The sequence below is a fragment of the Tachysurus fulvidraco genome, chromosome 2 (genome assembly GCF_022655615.1).
Source record: "Tachysurus fulvidraco isolate hzauxx_2018 chromosome 2, HZAU_PFXX_2.0, whole genome shotgun sequence".
Lineage (NCBI taxonomy): Eukaryota > Metazoa > Chordata > Actinopteri > Siluriformes > Bagridae > Tachysurus > Tachysurus fulvidraco.
In genome coordinates, this window is record NC_062519.1 from 9185379 (window position 1) to 9210948 (window position 25570).

The following is a 25570-nucleotide window of genomic DNA, read 5'->3' on the forward strand; positions in this document are numbered from 1 at the left end:
GCAACTTAATCAGATATGGAAATGTGATCATCTCATTGTGGGTTGGCTGCAGTATAATTGTATGTAAAGAGAAAATCGATCCCCCTGTATGACACGGCATGTTATAAAGTTGGAGGAGTCTAACACCGCACCATCCTCTGGTCTGGTCGATACCCTCTGCGATGAAGTCTGCAGGAAAATTGTCCTCAAACTCGCGGCTGTTCTCAAACGGGTAGTGCACTTGGGCGTAGGGCATGCTGCCGCTCTCGAACCAGCAGTCGAAGACCTCCGAGACCCTCCTGAGCTGGCCTTTCCCGCAGCGGGACGGGATAGTTAAACAGTCTATGCTGTGGAAACACAAACACACACATGTTAAAGCATCGCACAAGAACAACTGATATTTGTGAGATTACAAAGCACTTATTTGAAACACGAGATGTTTGACTTAATGACTACATTCGTAACCTGAAGCTCGACCTAGAGCTTTGAATAGTGGCTAGTAATAATAATCTCACATAGAACGGATTAAAGTTCTGTTATGTTCTGCGTTCTGATTGGTCAGAAGGTTTGGAGCTTTCTATAGCTGCACTGACAGTAGTGAGAGCTGTGACTAAAATCAGGTTTGCATCAATGCGCTCGTTGTACTATAGCATTGTTTCTATAGCAACAGCTCCTACAGGGACTTGGATGGAAGATGTTCCATGCAAAAGCGACTTTCTGTAAGGACAGCTTCTGCAAGATGACGTTCATTTAACATTTTTGGAGGAACAGGGGGCTTTAAGCTTTTGCAATTTCTCTGAAAAACAAACTATTTCTTTTTTTTTGTATTCATGGGAGATTAATAAGAGAGAAACTGGCTGTTTATAGCTGTGATTTAAATCATAACACAATCACTTGGCAGACGTTCCAGATTCTTGATTAATTGCAGCTATGAACTGATTTAAAAAAGTATGATGCCAGTCTTTAATGAACAGGAAACTCTTAGTGTTAACAAATCGCTGGGGTATAAAGGGAACACGCTAGCTCGAGATGTTGTAACACTGGGGTGAAAACAGTAACTCTGCTTCATGTCAGACCACGGCACAATCCACCACCCTGTCACTGATTATTTACTCATAGCAGCACGTCATTTTCCTCAAATCTTTTATATCTGGTGTCTGGATCTGGATCAAAAGACATATGCAGCACAACTTTCCTTCATTTTTGACTAGTTTCATGATGGAGAGAGTCTTTGGGGCTGTAACATAGAAATTTCCTCACTGTGGGACGAAAAAAGGCATATCTTATCTTATCATGAGTTGATTGTGAATGACTCCATGTGTTCACAAAACACATACAAACCGTTAACTCCAGACTACAAATTAATGAAATCTATGATGATGTTCTAACCACATAAATCAACATTCAATTCAATTTAATTCACATTTATTTGTATAGCCCTTTGAACAATAAACATGTGGTGAGGAAAAACTCAAAAGGGAACCTCATCCTCATTCGGGTGACACTGGAGTGTGTGATTATAAATATACATTCCGGCAATTGTGTATTGATTAGGAGGTTGTTGTCCTCATAGACCACATGAAGCAGACATCTCCTCTTAGAATGCCCGATTCCTCATGACGCAGAATTCTACAACAACCTCAACCTTAAAAATGATCTTTTTTTTTTGCTGAAATGATTGCTTTCCTGGGTTATAATAATATTTAGGAATGAGCAGGATCGTGTGACTTACGTTTCTCTGTGCAGATCTGCAACCTTCACCCCAGTCAGCTGCTCCAGTTCAGCAATGGAGCCCACACACACCACCTGAGCGGAGACACAAAAGCTCTTCATTTACAGTCACTCCAGATTTGACAGTAACACACACGTGCTAGGCTGTAAAAAAACGCTTCCTAAAATATCTGGGTGATAAAGTGTATTTTTTGCATGGGTAACACTAATACGCTCGTTTTTCCACCGGCGCAGGATTCACACTTCCAATTCTGGAAACTGGGCTATTTTTTTTCTTGCCAAAGAAAACGAGCAGAAGCAAAGCAAAGCCTGGATTTGCTACTAAATCCGTAGATTCACAAAACTTCATAAATAAATAAATGAAGTTGGATCCATGACAGCCAGGATGTTTTATCTCATATGAGGAGGAAATCACAGCTGTTGAAAGTAAATCTGAAACCAGGACATGCTAGGACTCCACATAGGAAAGGAAGTTTATGCACTCTGAAAGTGTGTTAGCCCTCTTCTGAAGTGTTAAGGTTGGGCTATTGTCCCTGTTCAGGTAAAATGGCCCAGTTAGTGATAAAGAACGACTACTTTCTGGCCTAGCGAACGCTCTGGGAGTCCAGAAGCACTCCAGAGATTGGCGCTTGGAAACAACTCATTACGCTATTTTCAGGAAGCAGGTCGTCGTCCTTATTTTCCGAAGGCCCGAGTCAGCCTGCAAAGACGCCAACAACCCAGTTCTGACTTCACAAAAAGAACCGGGAAGCTTAAAAGGGCATTCGAATCATTAATAATAATCTTAAATGTTCAAAGAAGATTTAAACTTAAAGCGGTGTGAGAGTCTTCTGTATGTGGCTCTCAGATGGAGAAGGAGACAGAAAAAGAGACCCATGATGATCTGAATATTAAGCATGAACAGCCTGTTACAGAGAGACCTTCAGGATCAAGGCTAAAAAGCTTCCTGACACAATCATTTTCAATGAAAAACTCTTTATACCTAATCAAATAATATCTAAAAGTCAATTATGAGGAATCGCTATTAAAATAATTCAAAAATACAAATGAATATTTAAGCCCGTAAAAATCCTCAAACTCTGTTTAAGCTCCATAATGAAATTTCAATTGAACCCGGTAAACATAAAGATCATAAAAATACATGTAGGTACAAGATAAAATACTGTATGAGGTGTTAACACAATGGTGTGAAAACAAAAAGCATGCAATGAGTGAGAGAAGTCTACAGTAACTCAAACAGGTAATCTTCACAATTGAGGCTATTTTGAATTTGAATTCGAGGCTACACTGGGCACAGGATCACCAGCGGATCATTGAGGACTGGAAAGAATACAGAGGTTTTTCTAATACAGTAACAAATTGTTATTTTCAAATGATTAGCATTATTAATTACTTGTCACCGACCTCCTCATAGTCGTCGCTGACCCACAGAGGAATTGGCGTCCCCCAGTAGCGGTTACGGGAGATGGCCCAGTCTCGAGCGTCTCTTAGCCAGTTCCCAAAACGCTTCTCTTTCACAAACTCAGGAACCCTGGAAGGGAAAAGGAAAAGGGAACATGAGAAGGAAAGGGGGAAAAATAAAATGGGGTGGGGGTGGGGGTTAGGAAGGAAGGAAGGAAGGAAGGAAAACAAACATCAGAATAATATCGTTGTATTATTAACATGAAGAAAACAGCAGGGATTCATAACCCAAGAGGAAGAAATGACTCTGAAGCTAAAACAATATATTCTACATCATCATGCTAATACAAAATAATGTCCTCAGTCAAGTATGAAGACTCGGTTATCATAATATAAACACAATTTATACTTCAGCTCATCAAAATCCAAATGAAATGAAGTTTCACCAATGTGAGCACACCAGAGACAACTTCAACTGAACCACTGAACCTGTTAAACAGAGATCTAAAATGAAAACATTTAGATAAAGAGAACAGATGACTGATAGACTTGTGTTCAGAGGACATGCTACTGATACTGGCTACAAGATCAAAAGCCACAACACACACACTCTCACACACACCCGCACCCACTCTCACGCACACACCCACCCACTCTCTCACACACACAAACACCCCCCCACACACACACACCCACCCTCACCGACTCTCACACCCACCCACACACCCCCACTCTCACACACACCCCCACTCTCACACACACACACCCACTCTCACACACACACACCCACTCTCACACACACACACCCACTCTCTCACTCAATTATTCACTCACAATCACATACTCACTCACGTGAACACACGTGTGCACACACATCTCACCCGCTGAGCTCTTCTTTCTCATTTGTAAAAACGCATCTATTTTGGCAGGCAATAGATCACTTTAATGCCCCCTCCATCTCTCACTGTGCCCTGCTGGGCTACACGTAGAATGTTAAATAGTCTCCTGTATCCATCACAGCACAGCACAGCACACTTAACACCAATGGGAAAGAGGGCACTTTTAACCCAGACGATTGTGTGTGACCCGCATAGCTGAAGATTCTTATCTGTTCATGCACTAACACTGAAGAATACAGATTCAGCACATGCTGAAGAACAGCAAGCCAAAATAAATCAGCAAGTTAAAAAAAAAATATTAGGTCACATACTAAATAACTGCATGTTTGGGCACACACACAGTCGCAGGTAAGAATTTTAGATTTATGTTGTGGCGTTCTCATGCAGCACTCTGGTTAACTCTGGGCTCGGGCAAATCTCCTGCCCCCTCTGCAGAGCCCAAAGTGAGCAGCATGTTCCTCAACACTGTGTTGCACACTCACTGGAGAAACTTTAATTACACCATTTGCCATGCTGAGTCACTCAGTATGCACAGTGTCAAAGTCTGCTAAATATACAGAATCTACCAGTTCCACAAGAAAACTTTAGTGACGTCCACATGTGCTGGCATACTGCGGACTAGGAGTGTAACACCATGCTATTATCTTTGCTTTGTGCTCCAGATATCTGCATTTAAACTGAAACCTGATATACAGTGTTATTTTTAGTTTTTAAATTATATATGAACCATTGCCTTTCATCGTTGCAATGGAAAAAAAATTGAAGGAGAAACTCTGTTACCTTACTCAAGATCTGAACTGGTTTCAACTAAACATTGAGTTGATTTTACGACCTAAAATAGACACACACTAGTAGCCTGATTTGATGCACGATGACCATGAATCCATCACACGATGCCACATGTTCATGTTAATGAACCTGGTCGTTTGTTTCTTGGTTTGTTTAGGGAGCTTTCCATCTTGCTTGTGAGAGAGTAAAAGCCTCCCACTTGTGCGATGGTCCCAGGATCCTACTCCTGATTCACACTTTGAGTCTCTTCAGAACAAATCATCAGTTCTTCAAAAAGTACATTCAGTTACATCCCAATTACTCAGTTTCAGCTACTGGTCAATGTCACTGCTGCTCCTGTGATGAACACGGCGGTCTTCTCAAGCTAAGCTGATATTATGACTGGTTTCACTGGCATGTGGTAACTCCATTATGGTTCCACAGTATTATTTATATGTTAACCGCATCGTTAAACTAAAGAAGTAATCCTCAGCCACACACTCAAATATGTATTGTATGTTTGAATATATTTATATATACTGAGCGTAGAGGACTGAAGTGTTATTTCAGCTCCAGAGAGTGAAAATAAACTGCAGCACGTTTTCATCATTATGATGCACTACGCGTCCTTTTCCTCTATCTCTCTGTCCTTGCCAGTGATTAATTTCAGCGTGCTGGCCACATTAGTGCAAAATGGCCTGAATGCAGACTCATGGGAAATAAAGTACACTGGCCAGCACCTGAAGCCCAAATGTGAACTTCCAAATCTTATATCCTAGACATTTAGAGGATGTTCAAATTGAGCTTAAATGATGTGTCCTTTTATGTCCGTACAATATTTTCAAGATGCATTATGTAGTAGTGTAAGTAATCGACATTCTGCTATTCAAAAAGCACTTAAATGTCTAGGGTTGGCTGGGATACAGGAAAAGTAGTGAAGAAACATACAGTAGAATATTACAGTACTACAATTGTTAGAACTAGCACCAATGTAACAAACAGTCTAAATGAAAACAAACAACATAAATAATTCAACCACCTCCTAGAGGTAAAGGTGAAAAAATAAAAGGCACGTTTTACATCAGGGAACAACACAGCAACCCTGTACTTAGTAATGACAAATATTGTAACAGTATAATCATTTGCAGTCTTGGAGTCTCACCAGTAGCATTTGCCATTGTTTTCCAGAAGTTTCCCCACCATGTGTTCGACTCTGACGAACCAGCTGGGCACTGCCTTGTAGATCAGCGGGGTGTCGGACCTGTCAGAAAAAAACATTTCTAAAAATACAGGAATTATAACTAAGACCATCCTTAAAAATATTTTGGTTTGCAGTAACAGTAAAAAAAAAAAAAAAAAAAGGGTCGGTAGGTAGGTCTATATATATTTTTTAAGATTCAATGTAAAAAAAAAAAAAAAAAAAAAAAAAAAAAAAAAAAAAAAATACAATTTTGGTGAAGGTGATTACATAGGTATGACTTTAAACAAATTAGCATATCGTGACATCACTGACTGGGTCTTCAACCCGTGCCTTCGGGCGCATCAACGCTGGACACAGTTTTTCCAGAACTTCGTGCCAAGTTAAAGCGGTGTCGAGCTGTTTTAATGAATTTTTTAGATGTATTATGGTGCCCGAATCCGTATGAATTTCAACGGTGACCGCGAACATTTTGTTTACTGCAGCCGCAGCCATCATTACAGAGTTGACACTGACAGTGAATGAGAGTATGAGACGACGCGAACGCACAGGCCATAGTGTGACATCCGTTTGCCAATAGTGTAAACATAGATGACGTCACAGGTTTTATTTAAAAGAAAGAACGTAGCCTTCGTTTGTATGTAGGCCTAGGCAATTTATATATTTACAATACTTACTAAAATATAATTAATATTATTTTATTGCTTTTGTATTAGTTGTTTGAAGAGTAAAAAAAAAAAATTGGTCGGTCTTAACGCAAATTTACAACCGGCAAGGCGATCGGACTTAAAGCAAAAAAAAAATTAAAAAAATTAATTTTTAGTCTGTCCTAAATTGACAGGGTCGGTCGGGTTACGGCAAACAAGAATATTTTTAAGGATGGCCTAACTGTAACATTATCTGTATCGGGTCATTTAACGCACAGCATGGAAAGGATATTTTAGCTGTGACATGACAGATAATTTAGATTTAATGTGGGTGAAATGTTCACAATGTGAGAGAAAATATACTAGTAAACATCTGGGTGATGTGTTCACACTGGAAGGGGAGGAGCCAAAAACAGGATGTTGTGGTTTGAATTTTTCTTAATGGATGATGCAAAGTGTGAAAAATGCAATAACGACAAAGACACAAATTTAGTGAGCTAAGATCAGGTCAGGTCTGTTGGGTTATAAAAACAGGGGGATGTTTCAGTGGAGGCTCGTGTGAGATACTGCAAACCATCAGAGCTATTAAAACTAAAATGGGGGGAAAAAAAATACTGATTGCCATGAATGTATGTAGAAAAATTTTAATAAATATTAAATCAGACAAAATGATGTTCTTACTTTGGCAATTTTAAATCGTAACACTACATGACCTGATATGGACTAATAGGTGTGACCACACCCTAAAATACAGGCTTGAGAACAGAAACTTCTGTAGAATTTAGATTAAAAGAATAAGATCAGAATTACATCAAAACCAGCCGCTTTAATAAAAAGCTACAAATGCAACATCTTTTCTCCTGAGCTGCAGTTTGTGCTCAACTTAAACAGCTAGTGGCAAATTAATGAGTCTGCAAAGTCTAATATCAGACACGTTAATCAATAGTGAAGAAGAGGTGATTAAGAGCATGAGACAAGTTTAGGATGAGGCTTATTGTGAGTGCTGAGGCAGCCGTGGAGATATTGAGCAGGATATGCTAATGTTTAAACGTCCTGCTTTCCTCATCAACGCGTTCCTTTATGCAGCGTGTGGCGCTGATTTAATGATGCTAAAACCAGCAAGGTCACCCACAGGGAGACTTTTTGCACAGACTTCTAGAAAACATTTGCAAGTGATGAAGTGGAGATGAACTGCCTAGCAGTTTAATGATGAAAGGATTGTTTCTGTCGCTTCCATGCACTTTCTTTCGCCACATTTTCTGTATGGCTGATGTGATAGTAATCCGTTGTGCTGACATGAACTTTGATACACGCGCATCATCAGGACCGTTCTCGTTATTGGGATTTCCTCCATTTACTTTGAAACAATTCACTTTCCTTTCTTGTTGCATTTAACAATTGTCGAATATACAAAGCAGCTCTAAAGAAGGACGCAGTCAGAGCCAGAGGCAACAGCGGCAAACAAAAACTCCATGAGGAAGAAACCACGAGTGGAACCAGATTCAAACGGGAACTCAGCCTAACAGCACAGTTGAACAGTATTAAGTGTGCCGCCTTGATGTGACAAGAGCACCGTAGTCTTAACGATCACAGCAGCAGTTCTAAAGCACAAATCTACAGAACTCACTAAAGTTCTGTAGATTTGTATCGCTGGGAGATGGCAGTAACTGTACTACGAAGTTGCCAGTAGGTGTTCACACCACTTGTTGCCATAGTAACATGGGCGGCACAACCAGCATGTATTGACAATTAATCGGTTTTTCATACGCAGTCACACTCTATTTGCATAAAGTTATGCGAAAGTGGTTGGACACGGAAAAATTATTTATTCCCAACCTCAGCTGAATACTGCAAACCTGCTCCTAAACTGTGCTGCCGTAATCATAAACATTGCCTTTTTGCTAATCCTAGGACTCTTTATTTATTATTTAAAATTTACTGAACATCCTTTCAACACACCCAGTACTGTGGTTTTAGACTATAGACTTAGGGAAGTGTGATGGTTTATAATCCCACAATCCGGGGTCACTTGGATACCATTTCATGTTTTTCCTTCATCTCTGGGAGATATTCCTTGTTCATAAAACATCTAAATCTCCATCTGGATTTCGAAGAAACTGCTTTATGATGATGTCTATACAAATGTGAGCTCTTATTTTCAGCAGATTGATAGGCTGGAAAAATAATTGCTCTGCACTAAGCTGTTACTTAGCCTGTGATGGTTGTCATGGTCACATTTTGTTTGCTTACTTTAGATTAGGCACACTGATTTTAAACAGATCATCATTTTAAGGATATAAGGATTTTTCCATTGGTCACGGTATAATTAGTGATAATACCTCTCCAGCTATTAAATTATTATAACCTTTAAATTAGTTGCTGCTATAAATGTTTGAGATGTAAATGTTTCAGAGGAGACACAAAACATCAAACCTTGGTGACATTGGCTTTCATTCCTGTAAGCCAACAATGGACCCAGACTCACCCGAGACTGGAAAAAAAAGGAGTGTTTCTTTGCCTGTTCTGTCCAGTTTGGGTGAGTGTCCATTGTAGCCTCAGTTGCTCTGATGTGCTCCCTGTGGTTGTAAAGTGTGCTTATGTGAGTGACTATATCCTTCCTGTTATTTTAAACCAGTCTCCTGTGACTGCCCTCATCCAAAAAGTGTTTCCAGCAACAGAACAGTCACTCACTTCATGCCTTTCGTTTTTGCATTATTCTGTAAAAACTCTAGAAACCGTTGTGTGCACAAATCCTGCGGTTTCTGATATACTCAAAACAGCCAAATTTTCTATATTGTCTGTTTGCACACCTGTCAATGATTTTATTAACCTTTTAGTCCTTAGTTCTCTGTTGTAGCCCCGTGTCTTTATGTAGCACCAGGGGGAAGTCTTGGCCTAATGGTTAGAGAGTCTGTCTCCTAACCCTAAGGTTGTGGGTTCGATTCTCGGGCCGGCCACGACTGAGGTGCCCTTGAGCAAGGCACCGAACCCCCCAACTGCTCCCTGGGCGCCGCAGCATAAATGGCTGCCCACTGCTCCGGGTGTGTGTTCACGGTGTGTGTGTTCACTGCTGTGTGTGTGCACTTTGGATGGGTTAAATCTAGAGAACAAATTCTGAGTACTGGTCACCATACTTAGCAATATGTCACATCACTTTCCTGGAGCAATGAGCTACAGTATATGAAATGCCAATAAAGGCTTTTTGACTTGACAGAGATCACACTTTTCTCCATTCTGTTTAAAGTTTGCAGTATGTGTAGCTCTTCCTCTGTATCTTCATGACTGTAAACACTGTGCAGATAACTGCATGAACAGTTCTGTGTGTAGATGTATAGGTGACACTAATAACGTGTAGATGATTTTCCCCCACACTCACCTCCAGCAGAAAGGGTAGTTGTGTTTAAAAGTGCTTGCGTTGACCAGTCGTCCCTTCTCTTTCAACCACTTGATGATGTTTTTGTCTGCATCCTGGAAGGGGCAAAGAAGAAACGTTTAATCGTGATCAATGCAGAAAACAAAAAGAAAAAGCTTTCGAGTTGAAGGCTGAGGTAAACCTTAAAATATAAAATTAAAATCTCTCACTCTCTCACAGTTTCTCACTAAAAAACAGAAATTTCTATTACTTTCAGATATTTCAGAATAAATTCCGTCTTCCATGTCACACGTAATGCATGCAGTGATCTAGAAACTGTCACGAGTTCTACACAGTCCATCTCTGAAAGCAGTATTTAATAGCCATGGTAGGATTTCATTTTAATTAGGTGCTCCATTGGATCTCACATTCCCTTCAGAGACAAATCAGGAGCCTGGCTGTACAAAATAATGCGTACAAAAACAAATCTTTGTTAAACTTTTAATTACTGGTTTCATGTTCTGAAAGTGTGTGGTATGACGGTGTAGACACGCACAGCAAACCCTGTCAAATGAAATAGGTCTGGATTTCTTTACACGTGTCAATCAACCACTCGTTATTGTTTTCACGAGATTTCTGTGTAATAAATTTTATAGTTCAGCTTTCCAATAGAAAGTATTGAGCCATTTTAGACACTCCTGCAGGTTGCAGCAGCTGTCTATTTGTGTGTGTGTGTGTGCGTGTGTGTGTGTGTGTGTGTGTGTGTGTGTGTGTGTGTGTGTGTGAATGCACATATCAGAGCAGAGTGACAGGAGCTGATGAAAACGTGTGCAGGCAACAGCCAACAATGAAGCACACTAGAAGCCATCTTTAAAATGTATATCAAGTATATACTGTATTCTATTTAACAGAATTATAGAACTAAAAATGTTTCTCTTGGCAAAAGTGACAAATATACAGAAACATACAAGTTTCCAAAGACACGCACCTTCACATACTGGCCAGTGAAGTGTGTGACCTCCGGGGTGAAGTAGCCTGACGAATCCACGGGGCAGATGGGTGCAGAGTCTCTCTGGATGATATTATACTCCATACACACACGGTAATCATCCTATACAAAGAGAGGCCAGTGTTGATATTTATACGCGAGTAAGTAGTGTTTTTTTTTTTACGTTGAACAGGGTAGTAAATAAAATCATTTCCCACAGAAAGTGATTCACGATGCGTCTTTGCCATATGTTTCAAACCCACAAAGCAATTTTCTCCATTGTTCTGGACTTCTAAATGCAGACTGCTACAGTATGTGGGCAGCCATTTTCCCTCCAGATTAGAACGTTAGTGCGGTCTGATCTCTAATCTGCTGGTTACTACATTAGCTTCCTGCACTGGAGCGGAGTGTTAGGCTGGAAATGTTCAGCAAGCCAAAATGAGTCAGTTTTCAGTGTCTAGTCGGGAAGAGTTCAATAACATTTAAACGATCTTATTCAGAGTGATGTTTCACAAGCACCAAGCCTCATTGCTATAATGTTGTTAGCATTTCAGCCTGACCTGTGATTCCAGTCGCTCGACCAGTCGGCTGCTTAAAGGACAATTGATATAACTTTAATCGCATGTCTCGGCTCATACAAATTTTCGAGAATGGTCAAGCGTATTGTCATTTTTTTCGCTTCTAATGAGCTCTCATGAGATTTTAAGCTATAACCTCCAGCTAATTCGCATCATTAACATGATTAGCTCCAGAGGAGTTGGTCTGAGCAGTTGTCCAAGTGAACAAATGCAATTCAAACGATGTAACTTGTTATACAGGTGTATTTGTGTTTACATGGTGAAGGGCTAAAGTTGGATGTTCATTCAGAAATAGAACTGATAAGGAAATTTGGGTGTTTTAAGGGCTCCCTCAATCGCTAAATCCTTCCAGTGCACATTGTAAATCCCTCTCTACAGTAACATATTGAAACAAGCTGCACACAGCACATCATAGACATTCAAACTGGCTAATTGTGCCTTAGAGACACAAACTTACAGCTCCAAAATAGGGCGCCTGATGAACCACTCCTGTACCCTCCTCCTCACGGACGTAGTTATCCAGCACGACGGAAAAGGCTCCGTTCTCTTTACACTGGAGGGAGGAAGAAAAAAGAGAGAGAACAAAGAAGATGCTGTGCATAAAGTGGTTGACTTTAATATATGTGCGACATCTGGAAGTGAGCAAGGAACAGAGATAGGGGTAGACTATACATGCCAACTGTTAGCTGCCATTTACTGCCGCTAACTTAAAATCTGGGACAAATTATAAACACTGTCAAGAATTAACTTGGCATCATTCACACACTCAGCTGTTAGCAAGAACATCTTGGGCAAATGGAGGAGGAAAAAAAAAGTGTATGTTGGTGGAAGAGACAGTGCATTTTTTTTTTGCCATTTTTTGTAACTAGCTAGGGAAAATTCAATTGCAAAATAATGAGCAAAAGAGCCAGGAAAAGAGTGCAGAAAAAAGGAAAGCAAAAGATCACGGACAAGAGTGAGGCAAAAGAGTGAGGCAAAAGATCATGGAGAAGAGTGAGGCAAAAGAGTGAGGCAAAAGAGCATGGAAGAGAGTGAGGCAAAAGTGCAAGGTGAAAGAACGAGGCAAAAGAGCAAAGAAAAGCATGTGGCAAAAAAGCAAGGCAAAAGATTGTGGAAATGTGCAAGGCAAAGCGAGAGGCAAAGGTGCTAATCAAAGCATGGGGCAAAAGAGGGAGGAAAAGCATGGGGCAAAAGAGGGAGGAAAAGAGGGAGACAAAAGTATGAGACTAAAGACCGGCGTGGCTCCGGAGTGGAACAACAGAAAAGCATTTGCACTTGAAGAGATTGTGAATTTGAATCCTGAGGATGCCACAGACATCCATGCCAGGAACCAAGGGACCACAAGTCCACCTGCTTGGTTTCTACTGACTGAATTGTAAATTTTCCTGACTTCTTAAGGCAGTCTCACCCTGGAAAAAACGGTGTTCAAAATCAATGTAACTGCGAGACATCTTTCACATGTCAATTATCTTTTAGATAAAAATACAGTCAATTATCTTTCCTCCCTAGTCAATTTATTTGTCAGACTGCTGACTTATCTTAATAAAAAAAGGCACAAAAAGTAGCTCTGATGCGGCTCCCATGTTGCTACAGCAAAGGGTAAATGTTACAGCTAAAATGTAGTTGTTGGGACCTTCACTCTGCTTCACAAGAGTGTGTGAAGCAGAGCTGGATACCAGCTGAAACCAGTGTTCTCCTAACCAGGGGCAGGCCTGAAAAGTGCTTTGCTTTGAAAACACCCAGGAGAGCAGATTGTCCTAACCACACATGACAACCTGTATAAACCAAGCGGAGACTTGCCGATATCTTCGACTGGGTGACAGTCAGCTGTGGGATCATTTTCTGTAGACTGGAAAAATAGCTTGAATGCAAGCCACAGAATTGGCATATGGCCAATGCGTCCTCACCACTGTGCCATCAGTGTGTCTGCGTTCAGCAGGGAGTTAAGGCAGGAACCCAAATCTCCCTTTAAACACATCCAAAAAAAGATCTGTGCTCTGTGGCAGAGCAACTGGCATTGTGGGAAAGAACATTTGTGGGTTGTGTAGCACCATCAACAGCTCCTGAGAGCTACATTCAATCACAAAGGAACAGTCTAAATCTTGCAGCTGAACATGGAAGGTTAAATTCATCACCGCTGCACAGTAGCTCTGGGAGTCAAATACAGTCTACATCCTTCAGTCAAAGCACAGACTGAACACTGCTTGTAATGTACAAGAAACACATTCAGCCAGGATGAAGAGGGTGAGAGGAGGCAAGCACCAGGTTCGTATATCTATACCTCAGACCGTGTTTACAAGCTGCTAAGCGAACAGCTCCGTATTGCATGCATGTAGTGTGAAATGTGACAGAGGCAAAAACAAGGAGGGGACAGATGGCTGCATGACAGCAGTGTATATTGAAACACTGCCTCATACATCACTATACGATTCAGTTTTGAAGGTTTCAATATGCACAAAAAGGAATCCAAGCAATTCTCTCCAAAATGTATTTTTCTTATATTTTCTTATTCATTAATTTTTTTTAAATATATTTATTTGATTTAAACATGTAAATCGATTCATTCTGATTAGCATTCCAACAACTTAACACTATGCTCAAACCACCTCAGTAATAAGTGTACTAATGTAGTATAATATTAACAGAATACTTAACTACTAAGATGTAGATTACATACACATGCATTTAACTGTACGATTCTGCAGCAGGTCTCCAAACACTAACATTCTACTCAAGCTCACCTTGATGAAGTATTCAAAAAGAGGTTTGTATTGTTTTCCCTTCAGAGTCTTGCCAGGAAACCTGAAAAAGACCAACGAGAGCTTTTAATTGTGTGCAAGCCTGGAGCTCAGTGACTGCACGATTATAATGTAGACTTTACTACAAAACAATGGAATAAATTGCAGCACCATAAATTGGGGGGTAAAAGTATATTCATTGTTTTGATGAGAAACTTATTTGTGTACTAGTTATACAAGTACAATGTTAAAGAGCGCAACAAGGCCAAAGTACAGGACAAAATTAATAAAGCATAATGTGGCTCTTGTGTGATCAGCTACATTAAGGATATGGTATACTTCCTTTTTTTTTGGCTAAACTCTACATTTAAAATTTGTTGTTCTATTTTATTCTAGATATTGTTAGTCCAAGTATCTGAGCTGCCACCTTCACTGCAGTAGCATGTTACTTGAGCTGGAATGTGTAATCCAAATCAGCTACATCATCCCCATACCCCATAGCCAGTTATCCATCGAGGTGAGAATAGTATATGTAGTATATACAGTACACCGTTCCCAAAATGTCAGGAGTAAATCTTAGGTGGTTTCAGACTGGCCAATTTGTTCACCAGACCTTAACCCAATTGAGCAGCCTTACAGCTCTTGAGGGAACTCCTCACATCCCAAAAACCAAACGAATGAAAGAAGCTGCATATAATCTAGGAAAAGCATCACAAAAGAAGAATGTGTGGTTATTTCAGCAGATCTCAAGTGCACACATTTAATGCTAATAACAAGAAACCCATGTCAACGGCATGTTCCAATAATTATGACTACTGGAAAAGATTTGGTTGTTTTGAGCGAATGCCACCGTATTTATGAAGTTGTTTAACAAAACTAAGGAAATGAAAGCTAAAATTCTGATTATATAGTCTCATTTATCCTTTGATCTAAAAAAAAAAAAAAAAAAACAACCACCAGTAAATAGCTAAATAATAATAATAAATGTCTTAACCATTCTAATACTTTTGGAGGGTAGAATACATATCCATTAAAACTAAGATTAATGCCCCAGTGCTCAGAGCTAACATATTGTTAATTAAGACTCAAACACAATATTAAATCATACTTGAATTGAGTAATTAGCATTAACTACACATTTTGCAACAGGAAAAATCACAACTACAGTATTTCAGGCCTTATAGTACTTTTTAGAAATAGATGAATCTGGAACAAAATGATAGGCGAATCAATTCTGATGCACAAATGAATACCTTTTTTGGGAAAACTGCACCTTTTTTTTTAAACTTAGTGTTTGGATTTTGTTCTTAAATGATCACCAACAAGACGGATTAAACACAGCAACCCAATGCAACAGATAGCAGGTGGAGCTTTGATTTGTTCCGTCCCTTTTGCTCTCGACGATGAACTGAAACCAGTTGAATTTATGTTCTAGCTCAGAGTGCTGCTAATACACTTTTTTTTATTTCATACTTTTATCAAATAATTTATCAAATTTTAAGAATGGTCAAATTTGAGACAGTGATGTTAGCAGCCCATTTGTGTGTGACTTATCTTTTCCTATTAAAGGTCACGTGTTTTGCTAAGATATTTTTTGAGCAAGAGAAATTCAGAGCAAACAGGAGCAGGTTTTCATTAGTGCGAGGCGATCTGGTGTGAAAAAGCCTGTAGGGCTGATCCTACTGTACGTGCTGTGAAAGCAAAATTCGGTCAGACGCCTGTCAAAGAGATAAGACACGATCTGAAAAGGACTTGATTTGTCCCTGGTTCATTGCCAGAGGGGATTAAATCGAAGATAATTTCACTTTGGATTCATTTTAAGATGAAAGGCTGGCAAGCTAGAAAATTATACACCACAGAGAAATCATGCATAGATTTCAAACACCATTTTATCGGGATGCGGGCCTTCATGTTTGCCATGCAGCTCTCGCTACACAGAATGAAATACAAACAAATCCCACATACGCCAAAATCTATTACAGAATGTTGTTCATAAAATACCCAGGATCCTGCACTGGAGTATTTAGATTGAAAAATGCTTGCTTTTTTATGCTGCAGCTTTTTAAATACTTTGCGACACAAAAACATTTTCGGGTACAGCATGTAGTCCTATAGTTGGCATGGCTAAACGTCAATAGACTCAATCGGTAGGCTTTTCAGTCTCACCTGATTTAATGAATAAAAATATATAAAAACAGGCTTTTTTTTTGCTGGATGCTATTTTATTTAATGTTATTTTAGAAATTAAGAAATTATTATGTCACAAAATACCGAGACAGTATGAAGTCTTTGTCTTTGTAACAATCCAGATGCATTTTAATGTAATTCACTGGTATATATATAAATCATACCCTCCAGGACCTTTGCAACCAAAGCTGCTTGATTGTGCTGTAGACTTTTTTTTTTTTAAATTGTTTTTGGAGAAATCTGCTTGGTGAAACTGCAAGGCACAGGATTGATCTGAACAAGAAACACATACAGTACAAATGGCTAACAGTTTTGCTAATCTTCTCAAACGTCTAAATATTTTTCTACCATTTCACCGACTTCAGGAATTTCCTCATCTTTTCCTCCTCTTTACTGAGAATCAGTTGCCTCAAAAGTCTTTCATTATTGGCTCATTATCCCTGTTTTTTCCCTGTAATGCATCAGCTTCAGTTTACACCTAAGGCTCCCAAACACCATCTTCCTGAGAGGTTTCCTAGATTTTACCTTGATAGGTGGTTGCAGTGTAAATCAGATTATTTCAACTCAGATTACCGTTAAATTCCCATATAAATATGCACAGGTGAACTACATTATTCTGGACTATTTGTTTCTAGCCATACTCTCTGAGAAATAGCATTTTTAACAACATTGTATGAACACTGACAAAAGATTGTGAAAGGTATAGTTTACATCAAATATGTTTCACTGCAAAACATGATTTGATTGCTTATACTATTCTAAATGTAAACAATTTCTTAATGATTAGATTAAACAATGAATGAGCTTGCTTAGTTATGCTGTAAAACCTCACGAGCATCAGAGTTCGTTGTATGATGTTATTCAAGGTTTTGAAAAAAAATGCTCAAATCTAGGGTTAGGGCCTCAAATCAAATTGTGTGGAACTAATGTACATGTTCAGATCAAGTCAATTCAACAAGCCTTTTTGTCCCCCCAGTGCTAACACCAGTATTGTGCCTTTATTGCCATAAGACTCGGACTCTTACTTTTCCAGGATGGTGTATTCACTCTCCGATTTAAACAGCGCCGAGAGCCTGGCCTCCATCATGATGTACACTTTATCAGTGGCATTGTCTAGAAGGAAAACAAGAGGAGAATCAGTAGAAGGCAATGCAAGGTTAGTGAACAGTCAAACAAACACAGGCTAAATAATCATAATGCTAAATAAAAAAAGGAGAAAGTCAGAAATCAGAGCTGAAATGCAATACCAAAGAAAGATGGGCTAAAAAGACGAGAGAGAAGACATTTCTAGAATTCCAATGATTATTACTGAAAGACACTTCAGAAAATGCTACAGCAACTAATCTCAGTTCTAACTATCTAATTACAGTTTCCATCAATCAGTGTTCCTTCTGAGTAATAAGATGTGTTAATACGGTCATAGTACTGCACATGATGAAAAGTCATTGGAATTATTGTCGCAACCATCCAAAAGAACATAAAAGTCCTGCTCTTTGGGTGGAAAGCAAAATATTCTTCTCTATTTTGGAAATCAGATTAGTGCTACATGATCCCAAATGACTTATGAACAGAATCCAAAGTGTTGAATCCAGACCAACACAATGATCTGATCTCCACTTCGCAACCTCGGGGTAACCTTCGACAATCAACTGTCCTTTTCCACACATGTTGCTAATGTGACACATTCATGTCGGTTTATTCTCTACAACATCTGAAGGATTCGGACATTTTTATCAACACAGGCTGCTCAGGTGCTTGTTCAATCTCCTGTCCTTTCAAGGCTGGACTACTACAACTCAATGCTGGCAGGTCTACCTATAAACGCAATTGGTCCTCTGCAAATGATCCAAAATGCAGCTGCATGACTTGTTTTCAACCTGTCCAAGTTCTCACACACCACCCCAACGCTTCCAGTAGCTTCAAAGCACTGATGCATGCCTACAAAGCCAAAAATGCACCAGTTCTTATCACAAAAAAGCTCTTATCACTCCTCGCACTTCACCTCGCTTCCTCAGAGCTACTAGCACTGCTCGACTGGTCCCACCATCTCACAGGGTAAGAGGTATACAGAGTTAAAAAGTATACAGCAAGACCCTATTCTGTTTTGGCACAGAGGTGGTGGAATGAACTTCCCCATGATATCCGACCGAGGCTGAGTCACTGGCTGTCTTCAAACCACGTGAAGACCTACCTCTTCCTGAAACACTTAAACTAGTGCTTATTTTCCTTGTTTGTTTTCTGTGCATATTAATACAATAAAAAAAACAAACTCCCTGAACAGAGTTTTAGGCAAACAGGAAGTTCTTGAATGGACCAGTGTAAGCAAGAATGCTCCTTCACACTTTGCAGAGATCTCTAGGAGCAAGACTCCACCGCTATAACCAACAGCACAGATGCCATTCAGTCCTGAGCTTCTTGTCATCCTTAGCTTCAACAATATACAGGTTTACACTTCAAATCATTTCAGGTTGTTCACAAGAGATTCTACAGGGGATGAACCCAAACCCCTCATGATACATCACAGCTTGCTGGTATAAATGGTTTATAGTGGCTAAACCCTCCTCCACTTCACTGAAAAAAAAAGTTAACTGGCTAAATTTAATACTATATTTATACAATTAGTAGTTACATTAATACTACATGCACTGATCTAATAACTTATTTAAATCAAGTTTAGTATAAACAATAATATTAAAGAGAATATTTGTAGGTAAACTACATGCAGGATTTTTCTAAATCTGGTTGTCCACATATTGTTTTTCAGAAACAAATAAACCAACACTGGTTCCATTTGTAGTGATTTTTTTTTCTTCAAAACACACACAAAGTGCTGGGGCTGATTTCTTTCTATCCCAGACTATAGATCCATCCAGCACATCACCTGCATGCTGTATAAAGTGAAGGGTAAAGTTTAGATTTCACTCAGAAAAGCAGACTCTCTCTCTCTAATGGACTAATTTTATTTTGTTAGTTATTTCACAGACACTTCCGGTAACTGATCTACAACAGCGGATGTAATAAATACAAATGAAGTGAACTGTTTCCTTGAGGATTCATTTTTCAATGTTTTTTCCGATCAAATCAGCAACATGAAGGACAACAGAACTGTAAATTTATGTGGCTTAAAGGAAAGGGCTGGCTAATAGCAAGCACAGCTTTTCTGTATAATGTGATTGTTATTCAGAAGAGAAGTGGAATGATTACAAACGCACTTGATTTGAGAGAGGGAAAAAAACTGAAGCATGGAATAGCGCTGCTTATCTATGTTTCAATCAGTATGTGTTTGTGTGTCTTTCTATGTCTGTATATGACATATGATGGGACCGTAATGCTTTGATACCTGTGAGTTCCTTATGCGGTTTATTCACTATCCCTCTATCCCAGCTGTCACTGTATTTCAATATAATCCCAACTCTGAGAAAGACGCCTGAAGACATCCATATTATATAATTGTTTGAAAACTGGCCATACTGCTGAAGATCTGTAGCAGGATCAGCCTCTGCCGTGTGAGTATCACTGCTCTATTGCATTGCCACAAGAGCAGAATTTAGGATGCAGCCATTCTGTGTAGCATTCATATGAGACATATGAGACACACCAGGTGTGACCAAGGTCTACTGCAAAAAAAAACTAAAATAGGAATTGCAGCAGCTTGTAAAGGCACAAGCACATGATCAGCTAGGAATAAATAGAAGAACTGGAGGAAATGTGAGGAAGGAGAGTGCGAGAGAGAGAGAGAGAGAGAAAGTACATCAATAAAAGATGGCAGTAGGTTAGGGACGACTGCGCAGGCCTGACCTGACTGATAGCATTGATCAAAGTATGGAGCATTCTTGTGGTTAACAAAATACTCTCGATTTAATTCCATAAACACACTACACACGCAGCTTTCACTTCCATTCCTAGATTTCTATACGGGTAGTGATAATAGATGGCGCTAATCTATTTTTGGTGATTATACATCAGAAAATTGACTTGCACAAAAACGTTATCCCAAAGCTGGAAATGAATCAGTATCTATGCCATACTGATTCTCTTTCTAGTACACTGTGGAGGGAGGAGAGAAGAAAAAAAAAGAAAAAAGGAAGGAAAAAAAAAGAAATAAATGAGTACTGTCAGGCATGCAGGACTCTAGGAGGAACATGAAGCCCTGTATGTGCATTAGTATTCTGAGCATCGCTCTGATGCAGCACAGCTCGACTGTGTGGCTCAGGGTAACAGCGCCTCCTGCTGACAGCCACATGTTCCACCGCTCGCCCTCGCAAAGTAGGTCAAGCATTTAATGTGGGAGCAAAGAAGTGATGACTAAAAAAGCAGAACAGGGACTATTTTTACATGTGAAGAAATTTATTTTTTTTTTTTTTTTGGATGTGACCTGATTTGAGAATCCATTCGACCCAAATCTTTGCCAAGGAACGCTAAGGACTTCAGCTGAAGTTCTCATAGACGTTGTCTTTTTATAACATCGCAATCAGCGCCGGAGAGATTTGACTCGCTGAACTCATCTCAGCACGTACAATACGATGGCAGAACAGTGTGTATCGAGCATGAGCTGTTCAGCGATGGTGACTAATGACAGTCTCAGACATAACTAATCTATTACTGTTTAGGAATCAAAACTGAGTGGAACTGAGTGTTTCTCTGTCTCTTTCTCCATCCAGACTTTTCAATAGTTTTCTTCCACGTAGCCAGTTCAGGTGTTTTGGCCTCCTATATCCCAAAGTGAACTTCATCCCAATGTACAAAATGGCACCTTGCATTTAACTATAGCAAAGAACCAATAATACACACATGGACAAAATTGTTGGTACCCATCCATTAAAGAAAGAAAAGCCCACAATGTCACTGAAATAACTTGAAACTAATAAATAATAATTGCCTGAAAATTCACTAATGAAAATCAGACATTGCTTTTGAATTGTGTTTCAACAGAACAATGTAAAAAGATGAACTAATGTAACTGGCCTGGACAATAATGACTTAATGACTTCTGTTGCACAACCTTGAGGCAATCACTGAAATCGAGCAATTTCTGTAACTCAATAAGACTTCTGCACCTGTCTACATGTATTTTGTCCCACTCCTCCTGAGCAAACTGCTCCAGCCATCTCAGGTTTAAAAGTGTGCCTTCTCAGGACTGCACGTTGCAGCTCTTTCCACAGTTGTTCAATAAGATTTAGATCAGTGCTCATAGGCGGCCACTTCAGAACAGTCCAATGCTTTGCTCTTAGCCTTTCTTGGGTGTTTTCATCTGCATGTTTTATCTGCATTATCCTGTTGGAGGACCTATGACCTACAACTGAGACCAAGCTTCCTGACACTAGGCAGAACATTTCGCTCCAGAATGCCTTGATAGTCTTGAGATTCAAGACATCTTGTGCCAGATGCAGCAAAGCAGCCCCTGAACATAACCGAGCCTCCTCCATGTTTCATAGTAGGTGAACCTAGAGCCGATGTGCCTTCCCGAAATGCTGCAGTTTTGTATCATCTGTCCAAAGGACATTCTCCCAGAAGCTTTGTGGATTGTCAATATGCTTTTTTGCTAACTCCATTCTTCATGATTTGCTTAACAGTGGAGTCATCCTCGGTTGTCATCCATTAGGTCAATTTGTGCTCAAACAGCGATGGAAGGTGTTATCTGACACTGATGTACCTTGACCTTGGATTTCACCTCTAATCTCTTTGGATGTTGTTCTTGGCTCTTTGGACATCATTCATATGATCTGTCTCTTTAGTTTGTAATCAGTTTTCCTCTTGAGGCAATGGAGGTTAGCTACAGTCCCATGAACCTTAAACCTCTGAATAATATGTGCAACTGTAGTCACAGGAACATCAAGCAGCTTGGAGATGGGCTTATATTCTTAGCTTTCTGTGGGCCATGTTCAGTGTGGTGTACACCATGATACCAAACAAAGAGTGACTACTTTTCACCTTAAAATAGGCAGACTGAATAATTAGATTGAAGGCACCTTTGATGCTAATTACAAGACTCGCTTTAGTTTTACATTTCCCTTAAATACAACTTTAAATTATTTAATGAATAAATTAATCTCAAAAGATTAATTTCTCACACACACACACACACACGCGCACGCGCACGCGCACGCACACGCACACGCACACGCACACGCACACACACACACACACACACACTGTAAATAAGCAACAGCAGAACAGCAAGACTAGATCAGGTCACAATAACAGGTCATTTCTGTGTTAAACCTCAGCACAGTTTTTTCTGGTGGCTTCATCATTCACTCAGCTTTAATCCTCCTCTATGAATGTTATAATCAGTGCCACATTATGTATGGATTTATGTCGGTTTCTGGTCCGGGCTTAATACCAGTCTATTGAGTATTATTTCAAGGTGAATGTGTTGCATTTGTTGCTGACGACGGACACTGACCTTTAACCTTGACATAGATGAACTCGGGGTTTACACACAGTGCCAGGTTACTGGGCAGAGTCCATGGCGTGGTGGTCCAAGCAATCAGGCACACGCTCTCGTCCTCCAACAAAGGAAAGTTCACGATGACGGATGGATCCTGAACATCCTGTTAAAAAGAAAAGGGAAAGAAAAAAAAATAAATAAGAAAGAACAGAAATGACATTGTCAGTTTTGGTATGTCATTTGAAATACCATTGAGATGTTTTTCTAGATGTAATAAAATGTTGGGAAAAAAATTTAATAGTTTCTCTTTAAAAATGAACTCGCCTCCAGTTGGAAGGGATTTGTTCAGCTCTGTGCCTTTTTCCTAATAAAACTTGTGACACAAAATGTATGTTGCTTCAACGGCAGACCGTTTCCCCACAATATCTTTGATTGTAGTAAGAACTGAACTATGGATATTTTACAAGTTGTTATATTTGACAGTTTCCTTTCCCCCAGAACAAATGCTGATAACAGACAGTGAGGGAACAATTAGCAATATTATTCGGCACTATCCAGGGCCATAAACAGTTGCAGTCATAAGTTTACATACGGCGCACATTAAATGAAGTAGAAATAAACAACTGTTGCATGTAGTTCCTTTTCTGTAATTAATGTCTGTCAGAAGAACCAAATCTGTGAATGCGATCGATTTGATTTAAACAGAGCTTTAATAAAAGCCAGTGTTCGACAGGTACCTTGTAGTTCTGGTTTGATTCGAAATTGGACAGTGGCGTGTTACAGGCTGTGGAGTACGGCATGACCTTCACTCCTCTGTACACCAGCCCTTTATCATAGAGCTGCTTAAACACCCACCTGGAAAAAGACAAAGAGATGAAGATTGCTGTGTATATTCTACAGGTGATGGTCCATAATGTCATAAAATATTGCTATATAGATATAAAGATGTACTTTTTGGTAGAAAAGGCATATATGAGCATCTATAAGAAACAGTATCTTGGGCCTAACAAGACAACTCAAGGCCTGTAAACTGCAAGTTCCCTTATGTGCAGCCAGAGATCAGTACAATGAATGATGCACCAAATGACAAGACAAGTTGTATGCAAAAGTTTAGCCATATGACATACTTGTACACACTTTGATTTTTATTTGCTTTAATAAGCTTAAAAAATAGAATTTTTTTTAATGGCATGTACAAAGTTTGGACACCCTGTTAAGTCAGTACTTGTAATATGTAATATGTCATTAGGCAGATATCATGGTCTGCAATCTGTTCCTGTTTATGGAATTTACACCCACATTTACTTGCAGGAAGCTTCGAGAGCCGAAATACGTTGGGGCTCACTTGCATGTGATAATGTTTAAAACTACATGCATACTGACAGTGATATATAAAGTCAAGGAGATAATGACAGCCATTCATACTTCAGCCACTTCAGCTTGCACACATTTAACTGGTTATTTTCTAGTTAAAATTTAAAGTGCACTAAAATTACACACAACTGCACACATCTACACATCACACTGCGCAGAAGTCACCAACGTTATGCAGAGTCAGTAGCTACAGACCTCCAAACTTCATGTGGCCTTCAGATTAGCTCAAGAACAGTGCACTGAGAGCTTCATGGAATGGGATTTCATGGCCGAGCAGCTGCATCCAAACCTTACATCAACAAGTGCAATGCAAAGCATGGACATGTGACATATCAAGACAATCAGCCCAATGTGGGGAACTTCTTCAAGAGTATTTGGATGACGTCACATGCTTGTCTCCACTTGCCTCCAAATGTTTTGGCACCCTAGATTTCTGTCCACTTGCCTCCAAACGCAACACTGATCCTTATGTCTACTCGCCTCTAAAAAACACCGGCCTTTGCAGATACTTGCTTTGTCAAAGCCAACATCAAAGTTTGTCGCGACAAACTTTACATTCATTCATTCATTTTCTACCGCTTATCCGAACTTCTCGGGTCACAGGGAGCCTGTGCCTATCTCAGGCGTCATCGGGCATCAAGGCAGGATACACCCTGGACGGAGTGCCAACCCATCGCAGGGCACACACACACACACACACACTCTCTCTCATTCACCCACACACGAACTTTACAGTTCTAGTTTTATTTGTTTTTATTGCAAGCATTTTTATTCGATTTTATGACACAAACAGTGGAAACACATCACATTACATGTCATGCTGTGTGTGTCTACGAATGTGACAAATTCAATTCGAGTGTGAAAATAAACAGAAGAGTTTTGGGCGATCAAAAGTCAGTTGGATGCATTTACTCTCATGTAGTGTGTGGTTAGAGTGCTGAGCATATATATAATCCTGAGGCTCAAAGCACATGAAATGAAGTGTAAACTGGGTTTAGGTAGAGAAAACATACAGTACATTACAAAAGATCTAAAAACTCTCGGGTAAATCTCTTAAAAGATCTTGAATTCTTACCACACAGTCTCCATGAACCACGGGTAGAGGGTCTTGTAATCGTTCTTAAAGTCGATCCATCGGCCCATTCTCTTCACTAAAGCCTGAATGACATAAAAGATCAGCAGCCAGTGTAAAGATTGATACTTTATTATGATTGTTATTACTCAGAATTTGTTGGTCTGGAGTTTTGAAAGTGTGGCTAAGAAAATAAGCACCATAAAACCAAAATGAGTCCCATAACCACCTACACTGTCTCCAGCCCCGAGTTCCACACCTGGCACA

At 39.6% G+C, this 25570-nt stretch overlaps 1 protein-coding gene across 1 annotated transcript in view; it reads right to left on the reverse strand.

Annotated features, from left to right (window-relative positions):
- iars1 (isoleucyl-tRNA synthetase 1) overlaps positions 1 to 25570 on the reverse strand; it is a 67585-nt gene that overhangs the window by 36955 nt on the left and 5060 nt on the right. Inside the window, exons 5-16 of the mRNA XM_027165409.2 lie at positions 25307 to 25389; positions 23595 to 23712; positions 22873 to 23020; positions 17492 to 17579; positions 14283 to 14343; positions 11999 to 12094; positions 10964 to 11086; positions 10000 to 10091; positions 5941 to 6039; positions 3115 to 3241; positions 1712 to 1785; positions 132 to 326 (exon numbers count right to left, since the gene is read on the reverse strand). Of these exons, the coding sequence (XP_027021210.2) occupies positions 132 to 326; positions 1712 to 1785; positions 3115 to 3241; positions 5941 to 6039; positions 10000 to 10091; positions 10964 to 11086; positions 11999 to 12094; positions 14283 to 14343; positions 17492 to 17579; positions 22873 to 23020; positions 23595 to 23712; positions 25307 to 25389 (1304 nt within the window). The remainder of the gene's footprint in view (positions 1 to 131; positions 327 to 1711; positions 1786 to 3114; positions 3242 to 5940; positions 6040 to 9999; positions 10092 to 10963; positions 11087 to 11998; positions 12095 to 14282; positions 14344 to 17491; positions 17580 to 22872; positions 23021 to 23594; positions 23713 to 25306; positions 25390 to 25570) is intronic.